Genomic DNA, 17,634 nt, shown 5'->3' on the forward strand with positions numbered 1-17,634 from the left:
ACTTTTAGATTCAACTTGAACTTAGTTCTTTTCTTAATTCGCTAATTCGATTATTTATGTGTTGTACATAAAACAAACAAAGGTTTTACTGTACATTAACATTCAAAGCAACGTATTGCTGTTAATGTGCATCACAACCTTTGGTTGTTGATGTACAAATAAGAAACCAAAGGTTGCTGATGTACAAAACAAACAACCTTTGGTTGTTGATGTACAAAGCAGCAACCAAAGGTTGCTGATGACAAAACAAACAACCTTTGGTTTTTGATGTACAAACAAGCAACCAAAGGTTGCTGATGTACAAAACAAACAACCTTTGGTTTTTGATGTACAAACAAGCCGTGTCAACATTCTTGTACTTGTATTTAAAATGAAATTGATGCAACTAAGATATTACCTTAGTGCTTAAAAGACAAGGTCCATAAATAGTGTAGTAATTTATTTATCTCCTTTACACTGCTCCGTTATATCAACCAAGTCAGGTTTTACAACAAGTCTCTGTTTCTTTACAAAATGTTCAATACGATTCTCCAGACTCTCTGCAATTAATATAAATATATAATACCAACTCTCTGCGAATAATTAAAGTAACTCACCACAACGCTTTCGCTGCAGCAACGGCTGATAACAACGCGGCTTTACCGCATCCTGCAGTCTAAATACCTGACCACACAACGGCTCGACATCGAATTTGCTTTTCAGCAGTTGCTCTAGGTTCTGCAGCACATTGCGTATCATGCTGCATTTTACGCTATATTGCGTCCATTCGCACTGAACATTCTCAATAAGCTTTTGCAGATTTTCCTCGCTGTGAATCCAATCGGTTAAGTCAGATTCCAATGCAGTATTTACGTCATTATCTGCAGATATTTCCATAGCCTCGTCAAGCTCCTCCGGTGCTGCTGTTCGACGCGTCGTGTTTGAGCGAAAATCACATTGGAATAAATTTAAAGGTAAGCCTATGGCAGGTGTATACTGTGGCTTGCAGGGATTTTTTTCGACGTCAAGCAGATCGGTTATGATGCTAGGCTTTTCCTTTCTCTGACCCACAAGAAGCAGTACAGCCATAATGCAGCGTATCTGATGCCACAGAAAGGCATTTGCTTGTATTTCCAAATAGTACATATCATAACCTATTGCAAGGAATAAATTTTAGATAAAAAATTTCAATTAAAGTTAGAGTAACTTACTAGAATCAGTTTGCTGCTGGTGCTCACACTGCATTATCCTTGCTGACTGCAAATTTCGCATATAGTTTGTGACACCATTATGAACATCCATTTTACAGAAATTTCTAAAGTCGCTATGGCTGATTAATAATTGGCAGGCAGAGCGCATTGCTTCTACATCCAAATCGCCTTTGGGAAAATAGTAACGATATGTTCGACTAATGCAGTCGAAGCGTGCACTATAAGCTGGGCTCCGTAGTGGCATCCAGGAAACGCATTGAATATCCTTGGGCAGCACACGATTAAGCAGTGTGCAGTAGTCTATTTCCGCAGCTAGCGATTCTGGCTGTAGTTGCACATCTGGTGCATATTTACTTCGCAAGTCAATGGATATGACTTGACAGAAGGCACTCACTTCTTTGTCGGTGCGCCCACAGCGATGATAGTTGGACGTAGCGCGGGATTCAATAAGACAGGTGCGTATAAGTGCCCGAAACAGATTTGCCTCTTAAAGAAAATATACGATAACAATATGCCAGTAAAATTAAATACATCAACTTACCAATGGTGTCATTTGAATCCTCTTGGCAGGCAAAGCCTTGATAGTCCCAGCCAAAGTACGTTACCTTCAGCAGCACATGGCGCTTGTGTGCGCTGCAACAAGTGACATGCTTATCAATAGTTTTGCAACAATGGCTTTTCTTGCTTACCTAGCCCAATCAAACTTACGTTGTTTATCCCGTTTACTAGTAGTCTTCTCTGCAACTTGACCAGCTCCAGACGTACTACTGACTTGGCCGTCTTCTACGCCTCCAAATAACATGGAGTATTCGCCGGTATTTCGATCGCTTTCAGTCAATTTCTTTTGTAACAAATTTTTTAGCTGAAAATTATATGCCTCCAGCTGCACAACCTTGTCCATTAATTCAGTTTTGCTTAACTGTTCTAGTTCCTCACGCGATAAGCACTTTAAGCGTTTATTAATTACTACTTTTTTACTCATTTTTAATAATAATATAGTATATAAACAAATGCACGTGAAATGTTTATATTATGGACAATATTCAAGAACTTGTGGTCGCGGTAATCGATAGCTAAAAACATGCTAGATGGCACTTGACGTTTAATCGATAAGCGATAATTTCATCAATACAACTATACCACAGCATAATTAATTATTAATAAAAACATTGTAAAAGTTTTAAAATCACACAATTTAACATGCTTGACGGGTGGTACTGCCGCTCCTTGGCCAATGAAAAGCCTACAGAAAACTCTAATGCAGGAACAACCGAAGCTTCAGCTACGGCTGCTTCCAGTTCAGCATCCACTGCTACAGCTAATCAAGCAAACATTGATTACAAGGAACGCTACACAAGCATGAAGCGCAAATTGAAATTTCTCATATATGTAAGTACATAAGCAGTTATTGATTTACAGGTTAATCACACTATTATTAATTTTGTACAACAGGAGAACGAGTATTTCCAGGACCTGCTACACACTAATCAACGTCGTTTGCTAAAGGTATCTCGTGACAGATCTTTTTTGATCGATCGCCTGCTATTATATGAGAAGCCCGCTAAAGATTCAAGCGATAGCGATGCTACAGATAGTTCCAACTCCGATGTAGAGCCTACAACCTCAGCGGCAGCCCAGGGCACAGCTCCAGCTAAGGATCCTAATAATCAAGTGAGGCGTAAGCATAAAGAGAAGCCTGATGGCAAGCTTGGGATACCCACCGCACATCCAGGTCCTGTAGGGGGAGCAACACGCGGACGCAGGCGTAAGATACTGACTGGCAGCATGATGCAACGGCAACCAACAAAAAAGCAAATGACAGTGATGCCAACAATGTCGCCAGCGCTGCAGCAGCATCAACAACAGCCGCTTGTTTCCAGGGAAGTAGCGGGTTCGCAGAGCACTGCCGAACTGGCACGTCAGTTGCAAGAAAGACGCCCCACTCCCATAGAGCTGATGAGTCCAGAATGCACCTCAGCAACCGTACCCGCCACAATGCTAAGCGATGAAAGTCCCTCTAAGATGTACGTTCAATTATAATTATTGCTTGAAATCATTGTTCTATTTGTTGCTTTTTTTCTGTTTACAGTTATCCAAATGAGAGTTTGCAACACCTAATGATGGAGGACGACTCCCCTTCGCATGTGGCTGCCGAGGAATGTGTACCTATGGTTTATTTAATATATTGCTTGCTATATAAATAGCTTTGTTCAAATTGAAATTTAATGTATTAATTACTTTAAGCTTTAATTAAAACAACATGTTCACCGCGTATCATTACGGATGGAATTTCACGGGTCAGCTGCACGTTTTTACGATTCAAACTCTTCACCTTAACAGTGGGTAGTGTAATGCCAAGCGCACGTAGCCGAGCATGGCAATCCGCTTCTACAGCTGGGTCACAAATCTTTTGCTCACTGTATTTATATTTGCGGCGCTGCCAGGTTTCAATAACGTTCTTAAGCAACAGATTCCATTGCTTGTCAAACGCCACAAGATCACCTTCAAGGCTGCCGCGTATGCCGCGCTCATTCCGTTGATATACTCGCACTCGTGGACGGACCTCCGAGTCCGGCAAACATTTTTGCAAAAGCGCCAAGGGTCCTTCTGTGCTAGCCATGTGTGTGAAAATATTTCGTTGATGTTTCTTCTTTATGGTTCCTTTTATGGCCATTTGATGAGGCTCAAACCGACGCACATTCATGGGGTCCAGCACCATTTCGACTTGATCTGACTTCGCCTCTGTCGAATTTTTGTCTTTTTGTCGCTTGTTTAGCCCCCAAATTCCAACCTTTGCGAACGCGCTTTCAAATGCAGCAATATTTTGGTACAGCACTTTTGGTTTCTTCTCCGTTATCTTGTAGTCGGTTGCATAAAGCGCACGTAGTGGATTAAAATGGGTGCTGCCCACATCCAATTCCTGATCGTCCTCGGCTTCATCATTTTGGTTTGCTTCTACTTCGCTCATGTTGTATCTTTATTTTGACCTTAGACTTATTATCGATGTGCTCCTTTTGATACTTATCGATATTGCAGATTGCAAAGTTTAAATTTAAGGCTTATCATTATAAATATGTAGATCTTTTTACAGAATTTAAATAATTGGAAAATTGGAATTTAAATACACGAAGATGTCTAAAATAGGAAATTAAAAAAATTGAATTATGTATACTCAATGTATTTTTAATGATATTTTAGCAAATATCAAGTTTCTGCAGGCTTTAACTTATGAAGTTGTATATATAATGATAAGTCTTAAACCTTTATGTCTAATAAAAAGTTAATTAATCGGCCTCAATTTTTGTTTATTTTTATGTGGTTTTTTTTTATATTAGTTTGAAAATGTTCACAATATTCAAAATATACTTATGCATTTTTTAGAACATAATAACAATATCACTTTTAATATGCAGACGCCTATTCAAATAAATCCGATAGGCCGTTTTAATCGCTCTTTTTGCGTTGTTACCTTTTCCAGAAGCTTTTGTGAGCTTTCACCTCAGCGCCAACACAATCAACAAGTGTGTTAATATCATCTTAAGCTAATAACTGTACGAACGCAATGGCAAGTAAGTAGGCAAAATAAAGTAATAGAAGTATACAGTTTATGGCATAAGCAATTCATAACAGCCCCAAGCTCAAGCATTAGCAATGGCTTCGGGCTTTCAATGTCCAACAAAATGCTGATTGGCGTTGGTGTTGGTGTCGTCGCTGTGGGTGGGGTTGGCTACCTGGCTTACCGACATTTTCACCGCGATGTTATGCCCGAAAAATGGCGAAGGATTGGCACACTGCAGCGTGTCAATGTATTCCCAGTCAAGTCTTGTGCTCCGTTGGCGCAACCAGAGAAGGATGAGTACGAATGCCATATGCTTGGCCTGGGCATGGGAGTAGTGCGTGATCGCCGCTTCATGATAATAAACGATAAGAACGAAATGTTAACAGCTAGAGGTTATCCGCATATGCTAAAGATTCAACCGCAGCAGACAGCCAACGGCCTAATATTCAGCGCACCGGGCATGCCTGACGTAGAACTGGATTATAAGCACCTGGAGACGCCTGGCGAGGATGTGCACACTGAGGTTTGGGGTGTCAAGGTGGACGCCATGCACTGCGGAAGTCGTTTCGACAAATGGTTTTCGCAGTTTATACTTAAATCAGACTCCGGCTTAAGACTTGTGTATTATCCTTATCCTATACCTGTGCGTCAGATAAATGCTCGGCTTAGAAAAATGCCGTTCATAAAAAGAGAGGATGCGGTAAGCAAAATCTTAAAAACATACAGCAAAACATAAATTAATTGTCCCATAGGGCGCTTTCAATGATGCCACAAGCTATGTACTTATGAATTTATCCTCAATTGCGGAACTTAACACACGCCTGGAGCGACCTGTCGACCCACTGCAATTTCGCGGCAATTTCGAGCTGAAAATGGATGTGGATGAGCCTTATGCCGAGGATCGCTGGCAGTGGATGCGCATCGGTGAAGATGCAGTTTTTCGCGTTGTAGCTCCCTGTACGCGCTGCATTCTCCCCAACATAAACGTGAATTCAGCGGAGCGTGATGTTGACGGTGAACCGTTAAAAACACTACGCAGGTACACAAAACATATGTTCATTAAAATTGTTCTTACTTATCACTATATTTCTTATTATTGCAGTTATCGCTTGTTTAATTACGCCTCGCCAGCTCTGGGCATACATTTGGGCCTGCGGCGCTTCGGCAATGTCAAGGCAAACGACGTTGTTTATATTGAAGATAATCGAATTTGAGTTTGATTCTTGTAGAAATATTTGTATAATTGTATTTCTCATTACATATAACAGAGATTATGATAGTACGAAGTGTTAAATACGCAATACACATGGGTGTGAGAACTATAACAATAAAATCCATTGGGTCATTGCCCTCCTAATTAATGCATGAGTGCCAATCAAGACCACCACATGCCATGCTAACAATTACATAGATTATAAATATGATCACTAAGCCGACGACAACGTAAACACGAATGTTCTTCCAAAACATTTGACGCGCCAAATTACGCGATGCCTTCCGGAATGCAACCGACTGTTTAACAAAAACATTGAAAAGTATTAGTTAGTTACTTGTACTGAGTTAAGCATTATAACTTACATTATTGCTCAAGTTTTCTGTTTTGTTTACTAGCAGTTCCAATTTTTCACCTCTATCGCGTAGACTGTCTGCAAGTTTTGAATTGGAAATTGTAAATGTAAAACAAAGAGCTGCTTGTTTCACTCACCAATATTCTTAATCATAATATCCTTCAGCTCATCTATTTGACCACTAACTCTCGTGATGCTGTCAACCTCGCGAGATTGACTGAAGTATACCATTTGCTGTGAAAGTACCTTGGAAAACTCGGTGTTCATGGCATAGGCAATAGCCGTAGCCACCTGTAGCCCATAGGTTTGTATGAATTTCTGCTTAATATCTGCCAGAAATAGAAAAGCGCGTGATCGCTCGAATTCCTGTTGAATCAATTCACATTATAAATGGCGAAAAGCTTAAGCAAGATTACACAACTTACGTTGTCGGTAATGCACATGTAAATCAATTTATTCTCGCAAGTATAGTGTATCAAGAAGTCGCCATGTGTGTAGGTCATCTTGTGGTTGTGTACGCCAATTCGTCCAATTATTTGCTCTGTGACTTCGCCAAAGTTCCCGACGCATTCTGCAAACTTTGCCAGCACAGTAGTGCCACGAGCTATAACACTGTATAATATCGGCATAATGCGGGTGTTGAAATATCCAAGCTCAAATTGCCTTCAGCCGCAAGTACGTATGACTAATACCGTCTTCAAAATCTACGTTTCTGCTCTTGTGGGGTTTTATCAGTGCAACAACAAAAACAACAAATACATCGGTGCCAGCAACAAAGACTTGCTTATGTAGTTGTTCTTATTATTTCCTTTAAAATCAAATGAGTGTTTGTTAGGCATATTAACAATGTACCGCATTCATTGAATATTTTAATTAATTTTTACCACTTACATACGCAGCTAAAAGAAATCAACACAGCAAAATACTTGTATTTATGTATGTGTGTACATATGTATATTCTCGAGCAACATTTATTGTTATTGTTTACTTTATATGTAAATAAATAGTAAATATATGCACTGTTTAAAAAAACATTTGAGTTTGATAACACAAATTACACTGAGTATTTTTATAATATATTTCTATGTTGTTATTGTAAAACAACGATAATATTTTCGTTTTATTAGGAATGCAACTTGCACTTTTACTAGTGATGGTATAAAAAATATATAACTGTCATCGATGTATGTATTATCGATATTCTATTTAAATTTTATTGAATTCATTCAATTAAATAACATGATTGTTATTATAATCTTCATCATTATTTATCAAAACATAACACTTTTATAAAGAGCAATTATATCAAGGATAAACAAAGAACAATTTGATTTGAAAGTTTTAAGATTTCGAATATTTGAAGATTTTGCAACACTCCTGCAAGAATTGCATTTTCCCTAATGGCAATATTAACTGTAAAAGAGTTAGAATCTGATAAGAAATGTGAGCGTTCGAAAATGTTTGGCGAATACATAGGTAAGTCACAGTTCGCAAATTACGTTGACTCACTATTTATCATGCGTTTTGTTTTTATGCAGACAATTCAATACGTGCGCTTGTGGCAATCTTTGTTGCTGATTTTCTGAAGCGGTCAGCTAATGCTTTTATTGAATATGTTTGGCATCTGAACAACTACCATATTGAGGGTCGCAATATAGCAATTTTAAAGCGCGTTTATACTTATAATATAAAATCAATATGCTTGGCGATCGCTGTAGTGATCGGTGGACTGATTCGATTTGGAAGCACCAGAATTTTGCCGCAGTTTTTGTGGCACAACTCTCTTCTGATCTACATCCCAATTTATTGGATCTTCATTTTGGCTCAATTGAACTACTCACCATTGGATTATGCCCACTGGATACGCGATTCGCATGGACTAGACTTTGCTGAGGGAATGGCCTCTAATTACTTCCATGGTTATTTGAAGATCGCTTTGCCTGAAGAAAATGGCTTGCGGAAACGAATGCGCGACTATGAAGACGCTCATGGAATAACGTTTGGACTGCATCGACTGATTATACTTATACCAGATGAGATGTTTGTGGACAACAATTTAAAAGGCCGCTTACTAGAGAATGCTGATGTAAGCTTTTACTCAATACTGCAAAGATTGATAAGTGTTCATGTTTTTTTTTTTGTAGCCTTTAGAAACTAAATTTATAAATCGAGCAGGAGTGAATCGACCTTATAAGCATTCGGTTTATAGACTGAGCCCTGAGGTACATGGCAAGCCATATTACTTTGCTGTGGAAGGTGCAACACCAATGCTATCATTCTTTGATGCCCTAAACTCTCAGATCTCTAATACTTGGCAAATGCGAGAAATGAAACGAGAAATCTGGCTAAAATTCTCAAAGCATCTAAAGATGTTAGTCAACAGTTGGCCGGAAACGCGGCGCGAGGTCCAGCTAATCATTTATAATTGTAAGGATTTAAATTTATAATTATTTACAAAGTGCTTAGTAATTATTTCTTTTCAGCTCACAATACAAAGGGGGAACTGGTAGATGTTGGAGAACTTCTTGCTCCTTACGCATTATCATCGAAAAATGATTAAGTTAGTTTTAAAAATGTTGAATGACTATGTATGTGCATTTGTTTACATAATTGAGTTTTTTATTCTAAATGTTTAAATATTAAGGAATAGATTACGTCACTATTACATTTTTTCACTGTCTTATTCTTCAATGTTTGACACTCCATTGTCCTCCAACTCCTTTAACTTAGCTTCGGCCGATGCCAGCATTCGCGCCTTCCATTTATCATAATCTTCTACCTCAACCTTTGGCTTTTTTGGACTCTTTTTTACATTCGCATTAAAATTATCTTGATTAAGCTTGTCTTCCAATTCGGAAGTAAGCTTGTTTTCCTTGTAATGCTTTTCAATTAAACGCTCCCATTGCTGCTCTAGTTGTTGCCACTGCGTCGGTCGTAGGTTGCTGAATGGCATGAGTTTGGGTTTAGACACCTTCATTTTTAGCAGACGACAAGCTTGAAACACAGCCATAGCTGCATACTGAGGATGCTCTGTGTCGGGATTATCCCCCATTACACTTTTGAACATGGTCAGCAAGTCCTCAGCCTTGCGTTTTGCCTCGTTTAGCGTTAACTGGATGCATATATCATTCACCGTGGGCAGCTTGTTCAGATCGAGTAGCTTCTCAAACATTCGCTTGTTGTTCAGATAGTGTGACTTGCGCAATCCTGACAATTTCAGTGCTTGCTCCTTATCAAATCCTATGCTCAACAGACAGCAAGCCAAGTCGGCACACAGCACTATTTTACCATATTCATTGATCTGCAATGGAACATTAGTAGAGCGCAACTCCAACAAACGCATTAGCTCAGTTGTTTTCCTATAAAATAAGTTAATATTTAAACTGGTATAAGCGTAATTAAATAGCGGTCCACTTACTCCAATACATTGGGCTCATCTCGCAGACCCATCTTATTAATAAGCTGCTCAATTAACGTAGTCATTTCAAATATTCAAACTACGCTGAGATAGCAAGCAAAATAAACAATAATTACTATTGTGTTTATCGATAAATTATGTTTTGGCGCGTTTTCGCCACAACACAACATCGATTACTATCGTACATGTCGAATGTCCGCAACATTTGAGACGTCCATTAATTTAAATTAAATGGATAATTCAACTAAATTAATGTCACAAAAAAAATTATACACATTTGTTAAAGAGCTTCGCAAATACATGTTAAGCATTTAATCGAATTCCGGCCAAGAACCTTTTTCATTTGAAATAGAAAATCTTACGATTAACCGATTTAGAATCAGATGTACATTTACATTGTATTTAACTTATATTTCATTCTCGCTATCATCCGCATTCTTAGCAGCTTCGCCTGCTTCAACTGCCAACTGAGTCCAGGCATCGTTGTTGATAAGGTGAACACCATTTGTCTCCTTGCCCACAATGCCCATTTCAAATAGGAAATCCTTGTCCTTCAACTCATCGTGCACCTGATAGATACTAAATAAATAAAAAAAATATGTTTAGTAGAGTACAATTTGACTACGCACTGACTAAAGCACTTACATTTTACCACTACTTCTCACTAACTCATCAGTGTTCATATCGGCGAACTTGTATTTTTCCATTTCCGTCTTGGCCTGTTGCTTTGCTTTGCCGCTTGCGCATGCATAATAACCGAAGGACGAGCCAGAAGGCTCAATTTTGTAAAGCTGAGGTCCATCGACCTCATCCCAGGACGCAAAGATTATGGATAGACCAAACGGACGCACAGCGCTGTACAATGTGTAGGCGTGAACGTAGCCAGCCACGCGATCACACAGATGCTTCAGTGGTATGGTGCGCTCGAACTGTTGGCGGAAGTTGGCTGCCTCCTGGCGAGCAATATCTGCCACATAGTAGCCATCAGCCATGAGTCCTGCGATGGCCATGCCAATGTTCTTTTCAATTGTGAAAATGCGCCTCGCTGCATCCGACTCATAAAGCTGATCCGTTACAATTTTCTCAACAGCCAGGATCACACTGTCCTTGCCTTTGATGCCAATGACGGTGCCGCTCCGCTCCACAGCTTTGGATGCATAGTCGATCTGAAAGACGCGGCCATCCGGCGAGAATTGCGATGCCGACAAGTCATACTGCGAAAATACAACGAATTATGCGCCTGCTGCAAACTTTTAGCCATATTCAACTTACACCAGTGCCAATCGTACTCATTTTTAGGTTGAATTTGAATTACTATAACAAAACAAAATGCTTTTCGTTGGAAATGTTTCAACCAGACGATGATTTGACGGCTTTTGGTTGTTGAGTGTGACCAACTTTGGGTTGGATGAAAATCTATAAAATTGCAGTTATACTTATAGAGATTATCGTATACACAATATCGAGTATCTTTTTCTGTTGTAGTTTCGATGACTTATCGTTGGACTACACGTGCAGCAAATTCAATTTTGTAAACAATAATATACAAAATAAAATGCTGGCAAACGTAGCGGAAAAGAGGTAACGCGCTATAATTGTATTTATAATTGTTTAACAACTTACGCCGAAATATTTTAAGATATGCAGCAGAAGCACGCTTTACCAACTTCTATGCTGGCAGTGATATTGTTTGGACCGAAGATGGAGAACATTTCTATTGTCTCAACGGCGACGTTGTGAACAAAGTTAATGTGCAGAGCTCACAAATTGTGGCTAGTTTTGGCGAAAACGCTAGCGATGATGTTGACAATAAGCCGAAACCAAAAGTCGCCGATGATGATATTGATGTGGATGTGGACAGCATTAATTGCTTCGCCATGTCGTCGGAGCATTTGGTAACTGCACATCGCAGTGGCTTGCTGCGATTGTGGGAGCTGAGCACACGCAAGCAAGTCAAACTGTGGAAAGCTCAGCACAAGGGTCCTGTCATACATCTTGAGTTTAGTCCTTGTGGCAAGATAATCTGCAGCAGCGGCGGCGCAGACGCTACTTTGCGACTCTGGGACTTTAAGAACAACAGCTGTCTTTGTGCGCTCAAGGAATTCCCAGGCCCGGCTATGCTGCTGCGTTTCCATCCCAATCCCACGATAAGCGAGATCTATGCTGTGGGCAGCGACAATTCAATTTACGCTTGGAACTACAGTACAAAGACATTGCTACATTGCATGCGCGGTCACATTTCCCAAGTAACAGGTCTCAGCTTTCAAAACACAGCTGCCGACTGTACACAAATTGTGACTGTGGGCCGCGATAAAGTGCTGATTGTATGGCAGCTGCAGGACAAGAGCTGGAGTCAACTTAAAGTAATACCGTTATTTGAGGAGCTTGAGGGCGTGGAGCACATAGCAGCTGGCGCTTTGGTATTGGCAGCTTGCCGAAACGGCAAACTGCTGCAGTTGGAGACAAGTAGTTGGAAAATTAAAGAGCTCTTGGCATCAAGCGATTTTGAGGTGACACGCTTGCTAAACTGCAACAAGGCAGAGCAACTGACGCTGGTGACCAGCGAGCAAAACATGCTGGTCTATGCTGTAAGCATCGATAAAAAAGTCGCCAGCCTACAGCTCGTGAAGCAGCTGGTTGGATTCAATGATGAAATACTGGACATGTGCTTCTTGGGCGACAACGATCGCTATCTGGCCATAGCAACAAACAGCAAGCACTTTAAGCTCTACGACACAGAGCAGCAGATGAATTGCAGCCTTATTAGCGGGCACACAGATACGGTCATGTCGCTGGCGGCCTCGCATAATCTGCTGCTAACGGTGGGCAAGGACTGCAGCATACATTTGTGGAAGCTAAACCATGAGGCCAACTGTCAGTTGGAGCACTTGATGCAGCAAAACAATTGCCATACGGCAACCATTGGCAGTGTGGCCTTCACGCATAATGGCGCCACCGGTTTCGCATCCGCTTGCCAGGATGGCAGCATGAAAGTCTGGCAGCTGACACGCGAGAAGGGCGAACGCAAATCCTATGCCTTTTCCCTGCGTTATGCAGCCTTGGCACACGACAAGGAGATCAACTGTGTGAGCTATGCATTGAACAACAAAATCTTGGCCACCGCCTCGCAGGACAAGACGGCCAAGCTCTGGGCTGCCGACAGCCAAGCCATGCTGGGCGTGCTGCGTGGTCATACGCGTGGCGTCTGGTGCGTGCGCTTCTCCCCAGTTGACCAAATAGTGCTTACCTCCTCCTCCGACTGCAGTCTGCGCATTTGGTCCATTGCCAACTTTAGCTGCCTGAAGCGTTTGGAACAGGAGTGCACCATACTGCGCTGCGAGTTCTTGGATCATGGCAAGTTTATACTGTCGGCCTCCTCGGATGGTCTGCTCAAGCTCTGGAACATAAAGACCAACATCTGCGTGCAGTCCATTGACGAGCACAGCGATCGCGTCTGGTCGCTGGCAGTGTCGAGCAGCAGCAATCGTTGCTTTTACACAGGTGGTGCCGACTCCAAGCTGATACGCTTTGGCGATATTACGGATGAAGTGCGCAACGAGGCGTTGGCAGAACGTCAAGGCATGCTGGAGCAGGAGCAGACGCTGCAGTCCTTGCTGCATGATCAAACGCAGCTGGAGAAAGCTTTTATGCTAGCGCTGACGCTAGACAAACCCAAGACCACATACGAAATAATTTGTCACTTTGTGCGCAAGCGTGACACTGCTGGAGTGCATCAACTTGTAGATCAGTTGAATGTGGATCAGCGTCTATCGCTGCTGCATCATGTCAAGGCCTGGGGCACGAATTCACGTCACGCGCTGATTGCCAACCAAGTGCTGAAGCGACTGCTGGGCGAAGCTTTGCTTGATCCTGCACAAAAGCTGTACAACAATGCTAATCTTGTCGAGACACTCACGCCGTACGTGCAGCGACATTTCAAGCGTGTGACCGAACTGCAAAAGGATCTGGCATTCCTGGAGTTCATAATTAAAAGCATGTAGATTGTTAAACATTTATTACTTAAGTTGTAAATAATTAAATACGTGTGCTCACATTTTGCGTTTTGTTAGTTAATTAAGTAAAACCGAAATTTATTCAATAATCATGAGCAGATCTTCACCCTCCAGTTTCATACCCTTTGTGACCTCCACTTTCTTAACAACGCCCGCATGCGGCGCCTGCACTACCATCTCCATTTTCATGGCCGACAGCACCACCAGCGGCTGGCCCTTGTCCACTTTGTCGCCCTCTTTGACTTTAACTTCAATCACATCCCCTGGCATGGGTGCGCCCACCTCGTTCTTGTTCTCCTTCTTAGCCTTGGGATGCATGTGTATGTGCTTAACAGCTGACTGGTCTACAACATAAATGGTACGCATTTGTCCATTGAGTTGGAAGAACACCTCACGTAGTCCCTTCTGGTCCATGTCAGTGGCCACAGCCAAAGCCATAAAGCTCAGCGTCTTGCCGCGCTCCAACGTCACCTCGAACTCCTCGCCCACCTTCGGGCCCGTCAGAAAGATGCGCGTATCCAGCTTGTCCACTGGGCCATACTGCTCTCGAAAGGTCAAAAAGCCTTTGGTCACTTCGGGATACAGCGCAGCTGACATAACATCTTGTGGGCTAATTTCACCATAAGCTTCTTTCAATTCCGTTGTTAACTTTTCAAAGTCAAACGGCTGCAAAGATTCACCCGGTCTCCCATCTATGCGTGGCATATCCTTCAGCACCTTGGAGCGGAAGGGCTCGGGAAAGCCACCATATGGTTGACCCATGGCGCCCTGCAGAAATTCTATTACCGAGCTGGGAAACGACAGCTCTTCCGTCTTCTCCAGCAGCTGATGTGCCTTCAGTTTGTTCTGCACCATAAACTGTGCCAGGTCACCAACCACCTTGGACGATGGCGTCACTTTGATGAGATCTCCCAGCAGTATATTAGCCTCTCGATACGCCTTCTTCACCTCCTCGAACTCGCTGCCCAGACCCAGCGAAAATGCCTGGAACTGCAGGTTGGTATACTGACCACCAGGAATTTCATTCGTATAAACATCCGCATTGCCGGATTTCATTGTCGTGGTGCACTCAAAGGGCGCGTAGAGCGTGCGCGTCTGCTCCCAGTACGCCGAGTACTCCGAAACGTCGCTCAGCACGAACTTTGTGTCCAGCGGCGTGCCCTGCAGCGAAGCCACTATAGCGCCCATGCTGGGCTGCGATGTCATGCCCGACATGGAGTCCACAGCCACGTCCACAATATCTGCGCCCGCCTGAGCGCAGGCCAGCATAGAAGCCACTCCAGCGCCTGAGGTATCGTGCGTGTGCACATGTATGGGCACATCCGGATGCTTGTCGCGTATGGCGGAAATCAGTAATCTGCAAAGAGTACAGCAATAAAAAATTGCTGGAAATGCGAGTCACGATGAACTTACTTGCTCGCCTCGGGCTTAAGCAGACCCGCCATGTCCTTGATGCAAAGCACATGAGTGCCAGCCTTGACTAGTTCGTCCGCCAAGTTGGTGTAGTATTTCAGATCGTATTTGGTGCGTGTGGGATCGCTGACATCGCCGGTGTAGGAAATGGCAGCCTCAATTATGCCACCGGCTTCGCCCACTGCCTTCATGCCCAGAATTAGATTGGGCAGATAGTTGAGCGAATCAAACACGCGGAATACATCCATGCCAGTCTTCACCTACGTGTGTATATGAGATGGCTGATCTTCATGTTGCTGGCCAGGCACTTACCGCCAATTCGCAGAACTTGTAGACGACATTATCGGGGTAGCTGGTGTAGCCGACGGCGTTGGCGCCGCGCAGCAGCATTTGGAATGGAATATTCGGTATGCGCTTGCGCATCTCCTCCAGCCGCTCCCAGGGGCATTCGTGCAGAAACCGGAGAGCCACATCAAAGGTGGCGCCACCCCAGTTCTCCAGTGAGTAGAGATTGTTAAATTTAAGCGCCACAAAGGGCGATATCTGGAGCAGATCACGCGTGCGCACACGAGTGGCCATCAAGGACTGATGCGCATCACGAAAAGTGGTGTCCATAAGTAAAAGTTTTTTTTCAGCGCGCACTTTCTTGGCAAAAGCCTCGGGGCCCAAGCAAACAAAAACCTCACGCAAGCCCTCCGGATATTCTGCCTCCTCGTTTGGGAAGCCCAAATCCGAAGCTGCAAGCGCTGCATTAGGTAAATTCAAAAATTAGGCATACGTCCTGCTTACCCAAAGGCGTTAAAGGCACAAGAGGCACCACTTCTGCTGGCAGCAGCTCGGTAGCCAGCGGTGTTTGTGGCCCATTCACCAGCACTTGAGCCATATAGTTGAGCAGCTTCTGTGCACGATTTCGGCTTGGTTCGAACTTAAACAGGTCTGGCTGCTCGTCCATAAAATGCGTGTGCACATAGCCCTCCAAGAATACTTTATTCTCCAGCACATTAAGCAGAAAAGGGATATTGGTCTTGACGCCGCGTATGCGAAACTCACGCAGTGCGCGATTCATTTTAGCTGCAGATTCTTGCAAATGGATGCCGTGGGATATAACCTTGACCAGCAGTGAGTCGTAGTAGGGTGAGATTATGGCGCCTGCGTAGGCTGAAGCGCTGTCCAGACGAATGCCCATGCCCTCGCCGGAACGGAACACCTCCAAGCGTCCAGTGTTGGGCTGAAAGTCGTTGGCAGGATCCTCTGTGGTCACACGGCATTGTATGGCACAGCCACGTATGTCGATTTTGTCCTGCGTCAAGCCCAACTCTGTCAAGGATTTGCCTTCGGCAACTCGTATCTGCGCATGCACCAAATCAACGCCTGTAATCTGCTCCGTTACCGTGTGCTCCACCTGCAATCTAGCGTTGACTTCAATAAAGAAAAACTCGCCCTTTTCATCGCAGAGGAACTCCACAGTGCCAGCGTTCTCATAGCCCACATGCTTGGCCAGCCTGACAGCCGCATCGGTCATCTTGTCTCTGATTTCTTTGGGAAAACGTGGCGCAGGCGCAATCTCCACCACTTTCTGGTGGCGACGCTGCACGGAGCAGTCGCGCTCATACAGATGCACCACATTGCCCGCCTTGTCGCCCAGCAGCTGCACTTCGATGTGACGCGGACGCTCTATGAACCTCTCTATGAATATGGCGCCATTGCCAAAGGCAGCCTTTGCCTCGGAGCTGGCGCGTTCAAAATTCTCTGCGACTTCCTCCTCCTTGCGCACCACACGCATGCCACGCCCACCGCCGCCATGGGCTGCTTTGAAGATGACAGGCATTCCGCTTTTTTTGCAAAATTCCAACGCTACTTCCTTGCTTTCCACTGGATTCTCAGTGCCCGGCACAATGGGCACATTGGCTGCTATGGCTGCCTTGCGTGCCGCCACCTTGTCGCCCATGTCTTGGACCACCTTGGGCGATGGACCAATGAATCGCAGGCCCGCATCGATTACAGCCTGTGCAAAGTCGCTGCGTTCGGAGAGAAAACCATAGCCCGGATGCACTGCATCCACATCGTTCTCCTTGCACACGCGTATAATCTCTGGTATACTCAGATACGCCTCCACCGGCTGCATGCCCTTGCCAATAAGATACGACTCGTCTGCTTTTTGGCGATGCATATGCATCTTGTCCTGCTCCGAGTACACGGCCACCGACTTGATGCCCATTTCCGCGCAGGCGCGGAACACGCGTATGGCAATCTCGCCACGATTGGCAACCAACACGGAGCGTATGGGCTTAGACTGCTTGACGAGGAAATCATTAGAGGATCGGCTTATGCCACGGGGCAATGGCATTCACTTACTTCGCTGGCGTAACCATTTTTCAGAATATGGTAAAGCAAAATCTTGTGCTGCGAGCTGCGCAGCGTTTTAACTGAAAATTTTGATTTATACATCAAAGTGCCGAAAAAAAAAATTAAA

At 43.5% G+C, this 17,634-nt stretch overlaps 10 protein-coding genes across 10 annotated transcripts; 4 read left to right on the top strand and 6 right to left on the bottom strand.

The window, feature by feature from the left end:
• Positions 1–422: 422 nt before the first annotated feature.
• LOC108597727 (tRNA pseudouridine(38/39) synthase) lies at positions 423–2,207 on the bottom strand. The gene is made up of 5 exons (XM_017984422.2): positions 1,880–2,207; positions 1,732–1,823; positions 1,191–1,676; positions 597–1,133; positions 423–539 (listed from the first exon to the last, which is right to left on the bottom strand). Exons 1-5 carry the CDS (start codon positions 2,170–2,172, stop codon positions 439–441), a joined length of 1,509 nt encoding a protein of 502 aa, XP_017839911.2. The 5' UTR covers positions 2,173–2,207; the 3' UTR covers positions 423–438.
• Positions 2,208–2,244: 37 nt separating this feature from the next.
• LOC108597728 (INO80 complex subunit E) lies at positions 2,245–3,370 on the top strand (the record flags this gene model as incomplete). The annotated part of the gene is made up of 3 exons (XM_017984423.2): positions 2,245–2,579; positions 2,643–3,214; positions 3,280–3,370. Coding segments are annotated over exons 1-3 (852 nt in total), but the record flags the coding sequence as incomplete, so codon positions are not given.
• Positions 3,371–3,429: 59 nt separating this feature from the next.
• On the bottom strand, positions 3,430–4,202 carry LOC108597729 (U7 snRNA-associated Sm-like protein LSm11). The gene has a single exon (XM_017984424.2). It carries the CDS (start codon positions 4,156–4,158, stop codon positions 3,430–3,432), a length of 729 nt encoding a protein of 242 aa, XP_017839913.2. The 5' UTR covers positions 4,159–4,202.
• A 468-nt stretch (positions 4,203–4,670) lies between these two features.
• On the top strand, positions 4,671–5,976 carry LOC108595125 (mitochondrial amidoxime-reducing component 1). The gene is made up of 4 exons (XM_017980287.2): positions 4,671–4,759; positions 4,821–5,449; positions 5,502–5,788; positions 5,852–5,976. Exons 1-4 carry the CDS (start codon positions 4,753–4,755, stop codon positions 5,961–5,963), a joined length of 1,035 nt encoding a protein of 344 aa, XP_017835776.2. The 5' UTR covers positions 4,671–4,752; the 3' UTR covers positions 5,964–5,976.
• Positions 5,977–6,078: 102 nt separating this feature from the next.
• Positions 6,079–7,305, bottom strand: LOC108595126 (vesicle-associated membrane protein 7). The gene is made up of 5 exons (XM_017980288.2): positions 7,209–7,305; positions 6,743–7,125; positions 6,455–6,683; positions 6,328–6,395; positions 6,079–6,261 (listed from the first exon to the last, which is right to left on the bottom strand). The coding sequence occupies exons 2-5, from the start codon at positions 6,944–6,946 to the stop codon at positions 6,103–6,105; spliced, it is 660 nt and encodes a 219-aa protein (XP_017835777.1). The 5' UTR covers positions 6,947–7,125; positions 7,209–7,305; the 3' UTR covers positions 6,079–6,102.
• Positions 7,306–7,708: 403 nt separating this feature from the next.
• LOC108595987 lies at positions 7,709–8,916 on the top strand. The gene is made up of 4 exons (XM_017981275.2): positions 7,709–7,793; positions 7,856–8,403; positions 8,462–8,744; positions 8,801–8,916. Exons 1-4 carry the CDS (start codon positions 7,718–7,720, stop codon positions 8,875–8,877), a joined length of 984 nt encoding a protein of 327 aa, XP_017836764.2. The 5' UTR covers positions 7,709–7,717; the 3' UTR covers positions 8,878–8,916.
• Position 8,917: 1 nt separating this feature from the next.
• LOC108595992 (origin recognition complex subunit 6) lies at positions 8,918–9,824 on the bottom strand. The gene is made up of 2 exons (XM_017981279.1): positions 9,736–9,824; positions 8,918–9,676 (listed from the first exon to the last, which is right to left on the bottom strand). Exons 1-2 carry the CDS (start codon positions 9,798–9,800, stop codon positions 8,998–9,000), a joined length of 744 nt encoding a protein of 247 aa, XP_017836768.1. The 5' UTR covers positions 9,801–9,824; the 3' UTR covers positions 8,918–8,997.
• Positions 9,825–10,011: 187 nt separating this feature from the next.
• Positions 10,012–11,119, bottom strand: LOC108595989 (proteasome subunit alpha type-3). The gene is made up of 3 exons (XM_017981277.2): positions 11,008–11,119; positions 10,381–10,949; positions 10,012–10,314 (listed from the first exon to the last, which is right to left on the bottom strand). Exons 1-3 carry the CDS (start codon positions 11,026–11,028, stop codon positions 10,143–10,145), a joined length of 762 nt encoding a protein of 253 aa, XP_017836766.2. The 5' UTR covers positions 11,029–11,119; the 3' UTR covers positions 10,012–10,142.
• A 49-nt stretch (positions 11,120–11,168) lies between these two features.
• On the top strand, positions 11,169–13,787 carry LOC108595977 (transducin beta-like protein 3). Its single transcript, XM_017981264.2, has 2 exons — positions 11,169–11,316; positions 11,375–13,787. The coding sequence occupies exons 1-2, from the start codon at positions 11,291–11,293 to the stop codon at positions 13,734–13,736; spliced, it is 2,388 nt and encodes a 795-aa protein (XP_017836753.2). The 5' UTR covers positions 11,169–11,290; the 3' UTR covers positions 13,737–13,787.
• Positions 13,761–17,624, bottom strand: LOC108595976 (pyruvate carboxylase, mitochondrial-like). Its single transcript, XM_017981263.2, has 5 exons — positions 17,517–17,624; positions 15,951–17,454; positions 15,474–15,898; positions 15,162–15,421; positions 13,761–15,105 (listed from the first exon to the last, which is right to left on the bottom strand). The coding sequence occupies exons 1-5, from the start codon at positions 17,607–17,609 to the stop codon at positions 13,827–13,829; spliced, it is 3,561 nt and encodes a 1,186-aa protein (XP_017836752.2). The 5' UTR covers positions 17,610–17,624; the 3' UTR covers positions 13,761–13,826.
• Between the last annotated feature and the right edge of the window lie 10 nt (positions 17,625–17,634).

The sequence above is a fragment of the Drosophila busckii genome, chromosome 2R (genome assembly GCF_011750605.1).
Source record: "Drosophila busckii strain San Diego stock center, stock number 13000-0081.31 chromosome 2R, ASM1175060v1, whole genome shotgun sequence".
Taxonomy (NCBI): Eukaryota; Metazoa; Arthropoda; class Insecta; order Diptera; family Drosophilidae; genus Drosophila; species Drosophila busckii.